This window comes from Vigna unguiculata, chromosome 5 (genome assembly GCF_037176805.1).
Source record: "Vigna unguiculata cultivar grain cowpea cultivar isolate G323 ecotype 2 chromosome 5, ASM3717680v1, whole genome shotgun sequence".
NCBI lineage: Eukaryota > Viridiplantae > Streptophyta > Magnoliopsida > Fabales > Fabaceae > Vigna > Vigna unguiculata.
This window is the reverse complement of record NC_140796.1, coordinates 22,737,555-22,747,932: the sequence shown is the minus strand read 5'-3', so window position 1 is coordinate 22,747,932 and position 10,378 is coordinate 22,737,555. Positions and strand designations below refer to the sequence as shown.

Sequence of the window (10,378 nt, the reverse complement as noted above, 5' to 3'; positions counted from 1 at the left end):
GCCACTCTATTCAATATGTGAAGAATCAAGGAGCTGTTGGAAAGAAAGTTACTAAGAAACATGGAAAGGGTAAAGGACCACTGAAGATTGACGAGTCCTCAACCAAAATCCAGAAGAAAAATGACAAATGTCATTTCTGCGGGAAGTCTAGAAATTTCCAGAAGGACTGCATAAAGCGTAGAGCTTGGTTTGAAAAGAAAGGTGAGCATAATGCTTAGGTATGTTTTGAATCAAACTTAACTGAAGTTCCCCATAATACGTGACAGATTGATTCTGGATGTACGACTCATGTTTCTAATGTGATACAGGGATTTCTTACAACCCGAACCATAAACCCAAATGAGAAGTTTGTCTTTATGGGCAATAAAGAGAAAGTTCCAGTGGAAGCAGTCGGGACTTATCGTCTAATCCTCGACACTGGATATCACTTAGACCTTATGGATACTTTTTATGTACCTAGTATCACTAGGAATTTAATTTCTTTGTCTAAGCTTGATATTGTTGGATATTCTTTTAAGTTTGGGAATGGTTGTTTCAGTTTGTTTAAGCGTACTTTTATGATTGGATCTGGTACACTTTATGATGGTTTATATAAATTGAATTTGGATAATTTATATGCTGAAACTCTTATGACTTTGCATCACAATGTTGGCACTAAACGTAGTTTAGTGGATGAACGATCTGCTTATTTGTGGCATAAACGTTTGGGACATATTTCCAAAGAAAGAATGCAAAGATTAGTAAAGAATGAAATCCTTCCGAATTTAGATTTTACTGATCTGAATGTGTGTGTGGATTGTATTAAAGGCAAATAAACTAAACACATAAAGAAAGGAGCCACGAGAAGCACTCAACTTCTTGAAATCATACACACTGATATATGTGGTCCGTTTGATGTAAATTTTTTCAATAAAGAGAAGTACTTCATCATCTTTATTGATGATTTTTTGCGTTATGGACATGTCTATCTACTGCATGAGAAATCTCAGTCAGTAAATGCCTTGGAAGTTTATATAAATGAAGTGGAAAGGCAATTAGACAAAAAGGTGAAAATCGTAAGGTCTGATAGAGGTGGTGAGTATTATGGAAGATATGATGAAAGTGGACAACACCCTGGTCCATTTGCTAAGTTCCTTGAGAAACGTGGTATTTGTGCTCAATACACAATGCCAGGCACACCACATCAAAATGGTGTATAAGAAAGGCATAATCGAACCTTAATGGATATGGTTAGGAGTATGTTAAGTAATTCATGTTTACCTGTATCATTGTGGATGTATGCTTTAAAGACTGCCATGTATTTGTTGAACAGGGTTTCTAGTAAAGCTGTTCAAAAGACTCCTTTTGAGTTATGGACGAATAGGAAACCCAGTTTGAGACACCTATATGTTTGGGGTTGTCAGGCAGAAGTAAGAATATACAATCTGCAAGAAAAGAAACTGGATGAAAGAACAATTAGTGGATTTTTCATTGGTTATCCAGAAAAATCAAAAGGGTATATGTTTTACTGTCCTACCCATAGTACAAGAATCGTTGAAACTAGAAATGCTCGGTTCATTAAAAATGGTGAAACCAGTGGGAGTGAAGCTTCACGAAATGTGGAGATTAAGGAAGTTAGAGTATAAGTTCCTATAACTAGTACTTCTTTATCAAGACTTGTTGTTCCACATGTTGTAGAAACTCACAACAATCAAGAAGAATAACAAATTAATGATCCCGAGGTTAACAATGAACCAATAGTAGAACAACCACAAGAAATAGTATTAAGAAGATCTCACAGAGATAGAAAGTCTGCTATTTCGAATGACTATGTGGTTTATCTACAAGAGTCAGAAAATGACTTAAGTATTGATAATGATCCAATTTCTTTTTCAGAAGCCATTAATGGTGATAATTCTGATAAGTGGTTAGATGCCATGAAAGATGAGCTTAAATCAATGGCACATAATGACGTATGGGACCTTGTGGAATTGCCAGAAGGATGCAAGAGAGTTGGGTGTAAATGGGTCTTTAAGACTAAGCGTGACTCTCAAGGCAATATTGAACGTTACAAGGCTCGTCTTGTTGCCAAAGGTTTTACTCAAAAGGATGGCATTGACTATAAGGAAACATTTTCGCCTGTTTCTAAGAAAGATTCTTTTAGAATTATCATGGCATTAGTAGCTCATTATGATCTTGAGTTGCATCAAATGGATGTTAAAATTGCTTTTCTGAATGGGGATTTAGAAGAGGATGTCTATATGGACCAACCGGTAGGGTTCGTTGAAGAAGGAAAGGAGCACATGGTGTGTAAACTTAAGAGATCGATATATGGACTTAAATAAGCTTCTCGGCAATGGTATCTTAAGTTCAATGATACTATTGTGTCCTTAAGATTTAAGGAAAACACCATTGATCAGTGTATATATCTGAAGGTCAGTGGGAGTAAGTTTATATTTCTGATTCTGTATGTTGATGATATCTTGCTTGCGACTAATGATCTTGGTCTATTAAGTGAGACTAAGAGGTTTCTCTCTAATAACTTTGAAATGAAAGATATGGGTGAGGCATATTATGTGATAGGAATAGAAATATTCCGTGACAGATCATAAGGACTGTTAGGTTTGTCTCAGAATGCATATATTAATAAAGTTTTAGAGAGATTCAGAATGGATAAATGTTCAGCATCTCCTGTTCCAATACAGAAAGGAGACAAGTTTAGTCTCATGCAATGTCCAAAGAATGATTTGGAACGAAAACATATGGAAAATATCCCTTATGCATCTGTTGTTGGGAGTTTGATGTATGCTCAAACCTGTACGAGGCCAGATATTAGCTTTGCAATTGGTATGCTTGGTAGATACCAAAGTAATCCAGGTCTGGAGCATTGGAAAGCTGCAAAGAAAGTTTTAAGATACCTACAAGGACCAAAGAATTACATGCTTACTTATAGAAAATCTGATCACCTTGAGGTGATAGGTTATATAGATTCAGACTTTGCCGGCTGTGTGGATACAAGAAAGTCTACATTTGGTTATGTGTATCTTTTAGTCGGAGGAGCGATTTCATGGAAAAGTGCGAAGCAGTCTGTCATTGCTGCATCCACCATGGAAGCTGAATTTGTGGCATGCTTTGAGGCCACAGTTCGAGCTAATTGGTTGCGGAACTTTATTTCAGGACTTGGAGTAGTCGACAGTATTTCCAAGCCGTTGAAAATTTATTGTGATAATATTCCGCAGCAGTCTTCTTTTCTAAAAATGACATGTATTCTAAAGGTGCTAAACATATGGAGTTGAAATACTTTGTCGTTAAAGAAGAAGTTTAGAAACGTAAAGTGTCAATAGAACATATTAGCACAGATCTTATGATTATTGACCCTTTAACAAAAGGGTTACCGCCTAAATTGTATGCTGGTCATGTAAAGAATATGGGCATTATGTCTACTAGTGAATGTTGAATGTTAATGTTTTGAATGTTTATGTGATACTCTGAGCTCCCTAATGTATAAATTTCTGAAATCTGTGTTTTCTTCTTTATGTTTATGCATGCAAATTATGATGAAGAAAACAAATTATGTTATGTTATTGCTTTGTAAAATGACATTATGTTTGAACCTATTATGGACTTCTCGTTTTTAAGGTCATATTAAGGAGAAAGGGATGATATAGTTGTACATGGAAGGGATCATGTCGATCAAATGATGTGTGACCGCCATGACTCTTATTATTTTTGTATCTTTAATTATGAATAATGATGGAACCAATTTATGCAAGGTCTTTTATTGTGCATTATGTTTATGTATTAAATCGCATAATGTTATGACATCATATGAGTCAAGTGGGAGAATGTTAGAATTAATTGACGAATTAATTCTATTAGTGACTCATTTGAAATATTATGATGGGCCCAATTGTGATTTAATAAAATATAAAGACTTATTGGTTATTATTATGGGAAGTGATAATAATAAAATAAAGATAAAGATAAAATAAAAACCAACTTGATGGACATTGGTTTTATAAAAAAAGAATTGGGGTTCTGTCTCTGGCCATAAGGTTCTTTTCACAGTAACCCATCAAGAACGTGTGAGAAGAGAAAGAAAGGCTAAAAGATAGATTGAGAAACGATGGTTGAAGAGCACACAAGATTATAAATTGAAGAACGAATATTCACAGGATCTCTCATGGATCAAGGTTAGTGCTCTATTATGATTTATCGTGGTGAGAATTATAAATCTTAAAGATCCTTAATTAGTTTTACATATAGGATCCTTATATAGTGCTCTACTTTCTCATTTCTAGCCAATGTGAGTAATGTGGGAGTTAGACTCACATTTGGATTCTTAACGAGTACTCATTTTCTTCCCTTTTCTGTACCGTCGTTCTTCTTAACGAGACACGCTTACCTGCAACCCTTGCCAGGAAGACTTTACAAGGACCATACTGCACTCGTCTGAACCAGTTTTAACCATCGGCTCTAATACCACTTGTTAGGTTTTTAAGGAGGGGGTTTCACTAGGGAGATACAACATCAATGAGATCTGAGCCCAACCACATAAGACATTGACACCACTCTCAACCTAAAACCTTAAGGCGATGAGTTTATGGGTCTTTATTCTTATATAGTGCTATACTTTCTCATTTCTAGCGAATGTGGAACTTAGACTCACACTTGAATTTCTAACATTGTGCAGGTATCCGTTATGCGGGTACCCGCATATTTTTTTGATATCCATGGGTACCCGCGAGTATTTACAAAAGAAAAATTTAATATTTAATACAAAAATTTAAACATAAATTCAAATAAAAATACAATGCATAATCTTTATAAATTTTAAACAAAGTGAAAATAACTCATTTAAATAGGGTTGAATGACAATTTACAAATAAATGGAGATTTTTTAAAACCAATTGATAAAAATTAATCCATTCAAAATCAATGTGTTAATGTTTTAATAATTTTTTTTTTAATTTAAATTAGAGTATAGCGGGTACAGGTATTCACGAGTATGGATACTATAATACTTGTACCCGTCCTGTTAACATGTGGATATAAAAAATACACGTACCTGTTACCCGGAGATATTCATTTTTAATATCCATTTTCTATCAATTGCGGATTTTATCCGCGAATACCCATGTGTACGAATTTTTTTGACATGATATATAATCACTCTATATTGATTTTATTACATTAATTCAAAAAATTGTTAACCATCTTTTGAAATGATATTTTTATTATATATATACATATCTTTTGAATATCAATTATTTTATTATCGCCATATATTGAATCTAAACTATAAAATTATATTATCTTCAATGTTGTTCGTTATTTCATATATTAATAATTTATTATGATAAAAATTTTGAATTTAGGTTTAATTTATATATATATATATATATATATATATATATATATATTATGCTCATTGATCTAATATATCGGTTGGATAATTGACTGGATTCATGTTCACATTACTTTTTAAAACCCATCAACAATTTTCTTGTATGACAAAAGTGAATGGGAAACCGTTGTAAGAAGCGATTATCTGCTGTGTTTGTTCACACAGCAGATCTAAGAACAATCACTCTTCTACTAGGCCACTCCACAAATATGGGAAAGACAGCAATAAAGCATCAATAAATTTTAAAGTTGCCAATTGTAACTATTGTATTTTTTTTTCCATGTTTTCTCTCTGTCTTGCCTCTGCTTTCAACACTCATTCTTACACGCAGCAAGAAAGAAAATAACACGTTATAATGACTCCCACCCATATATGGTTGGCGAAAAAAAAAGTAGTTAGACCCAGAAATGAACACCGAAAGCATCACCTCAAATCTAAGCCACCACCACCACATCAACCCGTCATCATGGGTTCTCTTGGCCGCACTTTTTCTCTCGTCTTTGTCCTTCTCTCTCTCCGATCCAAGAATCACCGAAGCAGGGCTCTACTGTGGAACCACCAAGGCCCCTCTGAAAGCCAACTACATCCCAAGTTTCACCAAGGAAATGGAGAGCCTCTCGCAGTTGGTGACCAACCACAACTGGGGCACTCACTTTGTGAACACTTCAGGCTCGCCGATTCCCATTTATGGCTTTGCACAATGCTTCAATGACTTGTCCAACACCGATTGTCTTCTCTGCTACGCGGCAAGCCGTACCAAGATTCCACGCTGCCTTCCTTCTGTCTCTGCGCGCATCTACCTTGATGGCTGCTTCTTGCGCTACGATAACTACAGCTTCTATGCGGAGGTCAGTGACCCTTTGAGGGATACAGTGAACTGCACCTCACAGCATGGAACGGTTGTTGATGAAACTGAGAGGTTGGAACTTGAGGAGAGCGTTGGAAGGGTGGTTGAGACTGTCACCAACAAGGCTCTGGCAAAAGGTGGTGGCTTTGCTGTGGGAGAGGTTGAAGGGGTTTATGCATTGGCACAGTGCTGGAACACCATTGGGAGTGATGGGTGCAGAGAGTGTTTGAGGAAAGCTGGCAAGGAAGTGAGAGGGTGCTTGCCAAAGAGGGATGGGAGGGCCTTGAATGCTGGCTGTTATTTCAGATATTCGACAAACAAGTTCTACAATGAAGATGGCGATGCAGATGGTAAAAATGGTGAGTATGTGTTATTTCATTTCAAACAAGGTTTTAAATTTCGATCGTTGTCACGATTTCCTCGCGATCTTTGAAGGGAAATTGTGGATGAATGTAGTCATCTTTTAGTTTCAAGCAAGCTTTTAAATTGCAGTTGCTGGCACGGTTTTCTCACGATCTTTGATGAGAAATTGCAGACGAATGCGGGCACAATCATGGTTGAGTCACTAGTTATTTTCTACAGCCTTGGTTTCAAGTTTTGCCCTTTTGATTGTCAAATGGGAATTGAAGCTTATCTTGAAACTTTCATATACTTTCGTTTGCTTTGTTTTTAGTACGCAATTTTAATTAAGTACAGTTTTTGTTGTCAACAACAATTCTGTCACATCACACTTGAGTCTTTACCGTTATGACTCGAATGCTTTTCAATGTTTCTCCTATATAGAATCCAGATCTTAATTCATAGACGGTGCTCTGAGTGGGGAAAAATTTGTTTCGTTACAGTAATTTTCTATTTCAACAACCAAACAACTAATGTTAATTTGAAGTATTGATGTCATTGCCTGATTTTAAATTTTTCAGGATTGTTAAGAAGAGGAGGAGTCATAGTAGCAGAAGTGTTAGCAGCAGCTGCAGCTTTAATGCTTACTGTCTCTGCCTCCTATGTAGCCTTCACAAAGTTAACTAGGATTAAAAAAGGTGAACATTTTGAAAAAGGAATTATCATTACTACATACTACACACGATAAAGTCAAATTTGTGATTGGCTATGTCTTCAGTTTCTTATGCTGTGTTTCTTTTCTCCTGCATCACCAGAAAACAATAATGTTGGTCAGATTCCCTCTTCCATAAGCAAATCTAGCTTGAATTACAAGTACGAAACTCTTGAGAAGGCCACGGATTACTTTAACTCTTCAAGAAAAATAGGCCAAGGTGGAGCAGGCTCAGTTTTCAAGGGTATTCTCCCAAATGGGAAAGTTGTTGCAGTAAAAAGATTGATATTCAATAACAGGCAATGGGTGGATGAGTTCTTCAACGAAGTGAACTTGATTAGCGGAATTGAACACAAGAACCTTGTCAAACTATTGGGATGTAGCATTGAGGGCCCTGAGAGCCTCCTTGTGTATGAGTACTTGCCCAAAAAGAGTTTAGACCAATTTATCTTTGGTAAGTTCCATTCTTTTAGTACATTGTGAAGTCCAATTTTGGTTTTAATTTCAAATCCTTATCTATAATTTCATGAAGGTGACGTACTAATCTGCTTTGTAGAAAAAAACAGAACTCAGATTCTAAACTGGAAGCAGAGGTTTAATATCATTCTTGGAACCGCCGAGGGGCTTGCATATCTTCATGAAGGTACCAAAATAAGAATCATTCATCGAGATATCAAAAGCAGCAATGTTCTTCTGGACGAGAATCTCAATCCCAAGATTGCAGATTTCGGCCTTGCCCGGTGCTTTGGAGCAGATAAGTCACATTTGAGCACTGGAATTGCTGGAACACTGTAAGTCCTTGGATTTAGAATATGATATTGAACATGTTGCATTCATATTTAAGCCTGCAAAAAAAATTATGTTGGATTCATATATTTTTTAGCAGCAGAGTAGCCTTAATCTTTTCATAGAAGTTTTTAATGTGTATTTCTAGCTCAACCCTTTCTGTGAAGATGCCCTCATGACATGTAATAACCAATTTAACACTAAAGTTTACTTTATTTATTTCTCTTACATATCCCATAATTCATACGTGAATTTTTATTTTTGGATCAGAGGTTACATGGCTCCTGAGTACCTAATTAGAGGACAACTTACAGATAAAGCTGATGTGTATAGTTTTGGAGTACTTGTTCTTGAGGTTGTAAGTGGGAGGAGAAACAATGTCTTCCGAGAGGACTCTGGTTCGCTACTACAAACTGTAAGACTTGTATGCCTTTACAATGCACCGATAGATACAAATTATGTTTCAAAGTATATTAAAAAGAATTTTAATATTACAACATCTGTGTATTTTCTTTGCTCAATAGAACGACACCCAAAAAATCCAACAGGGAATCTGGACTTATGCCTAATTTGCACAAAAATTGAAACAACCTTCTTCATTTTCTGGCTACTACAGGTTTGGAAACTTTACCGATCAAACACATTAACTGAAGCTGTTGATCCTTGCTTGGGAGATGATTATCCTGCAACTGAAGCATCAAGGGTGTTCCAAATTGGATTGCTTTGCACACAAGCTTCTGCCTCGCTAAGACCATCCATGTTTCAAGTTGTTTACATGCTACTTAATTCAAATGAAGACGTTCCTACACCGAATCAGCCCCCATTTTTGAACACTGGAATACTGGATTCAGATAGCTCCATTAAGTCTTATAGCACTAACAGCTTCATATCCAATGCCTTGAAGAAGATTGGAGCATCGTCCTACAGCTACTCAGAGTCCTCTTGTTCAGATGGGCCATCAAGAAGTGAAGAATCAATTGTTCAAGTTTGATTTCCAAGAAATTAATCTGCAGTCACCGTATCACATTTTTGAAGGCTTTTGTGGCTGCAATAGCTGTTGCATGACTCACATTTACTCACAATCTACGACAAGATCATCATCTTTTTTAAAGTCTCCACAAGGTGACAACAACCGTAATTCAGAAAGCATTGTCATTTCGAATATATTATTTGGTTTTGGGTGGTCATGTCAAATTTTTTGTTTTGCTAGAAAGAGTTAAATGTAGTTAGGAGTTGGGGAGACAATTTATAGAACCGAAAAATATGTAAAGATAGAAAGGAAAAGAAAGTCTTCTTTTGAAAGGGTAGCAAGTGAGCTAAGAGGTTCAACAACAGGTCATTAAAACATTAACTCAAGACGAGACATAGACATTATTAACAGCCGGATTTTACTTCCCACAGCCCCACAATTTATTTCTGTACTCTCAAATTTTCAAAATGACTATTTTACCCTTTGTAAAATTTAAAAATTGCGTAGAACAAGTTTTTCCGAATTTTTGAGACAAAATTTGGGAAATGAGATTTTTCAAACAGAATTTTCAAAACAAAATTTTCAGATGCATAAAATGTATTTTGAAACAAGTTTTTCAGAATGAAATGAAATTCTGATATAAATTTGTCAGAAAATGTTTATGGGAATTTCTTCCACCACTCCCGTGTTTTTTTCCTGCACCCATAGATGTGATGAAATGAATCTTTAATCCTTAATGAAAATTTTGCCTTGGGGATCATCATGGAATGGTGAGTTCTTTGCACTTAGGGATGTTGCCTGGATGGTAGGAATCTTTTGCAATTATTTTGAAATGGAGGAATGTAACGTCCCATTTAATTATTAAACCAAATTAAAGGAAACGTCACGCGATAAAAGTATAGCAGCGTAGTCTTGGGGTCCTTAACACAACCCCTACAACCTGAGCACACCACGGTGCCAGCATAGACCAGATACAATTCTAACAAAGAGTGTAGAGTAGGAAAACATAAAACATACAGAGGCCGTAGCCCTAAAGAAATTTTGAATAAAATAACTCTAGCCCAGATGGCTAAGCAGCGGACTCGCCATTCCCTTGTTGACCACGAGAACTTCGCCCATCTGCTCCTATCAATCACATTGATGATCATCGCAAGAAGAACAACCACATACAATACAACCATACAAACAAACGGGTAAGCTAGAGCCAACACATATTCATCACACAGTCAAGTACATTATCATCATCCCATATCCATATAACAACCAAGCATGTTATGACTCTTCATTCAATACACTACGACTCGACTCGACTCATCCGGATACGTATAACTTAGTCGG

The 10,378-nt window shown here is 36.1% G+C and overlaps 1 protein-coding gene across 1 annotated transcript; it reads left to right on the top strand.

Moving 5' to 3' along the window:
* Positions 1 to 5,616: 5,616 nt before the first annotated feature.
* LOC114183945 (cysteine-rich receptor-like protein kinase 42) lies at positions 5,617 to 9,491 on the top strand. The gene is made up of 6 exons (XM_028071147.2): positions 5,617 to 6,592; positions 7,154 to 7,270; positions 7,388 to 7,738; positions 7,841 to 8,075; positions 8,341 to 8,485; positions 8,687 to 9,491. The coding sequence occupies exons 1-6, from the start codon at positions 5,794 to 5,796 to the stop codon at positions 9,059 to 9,061; spliced, it is 2,022 nt and encodes a 673-aa protein (XP_027926948.1). The 5' UTR covers positions 5,617 to 5,793; the 3' UTR covers positions 9,062 to 9,491.
* The last annotated feature ends 887 nt before the right edge of the window (positions 9,492 to 10,378 follow it).

Coding starts and splice junctions, on each gene's coding strand:
- LOC114183945 (XM_028071147.2), top strand. CDS start 5,794: ATGAACACCGAAAGCATCACCTCAAATCTAAGCCACCACCACCACATC. Junction 7,739..7,840: donor TTTAGACCAATTTATCTTTG/GTAAGTTCCATT, acceptor TCTGCTTTGTAG/AAAAAAACAGAACTCAGATT. Junction 8,486..8,686: donor CTGGTTCGCTACTACAAACT/GTAAGACTTGTA, acceptor TGGCTACTACAG/GTTTGGAAACTTTACCGATC.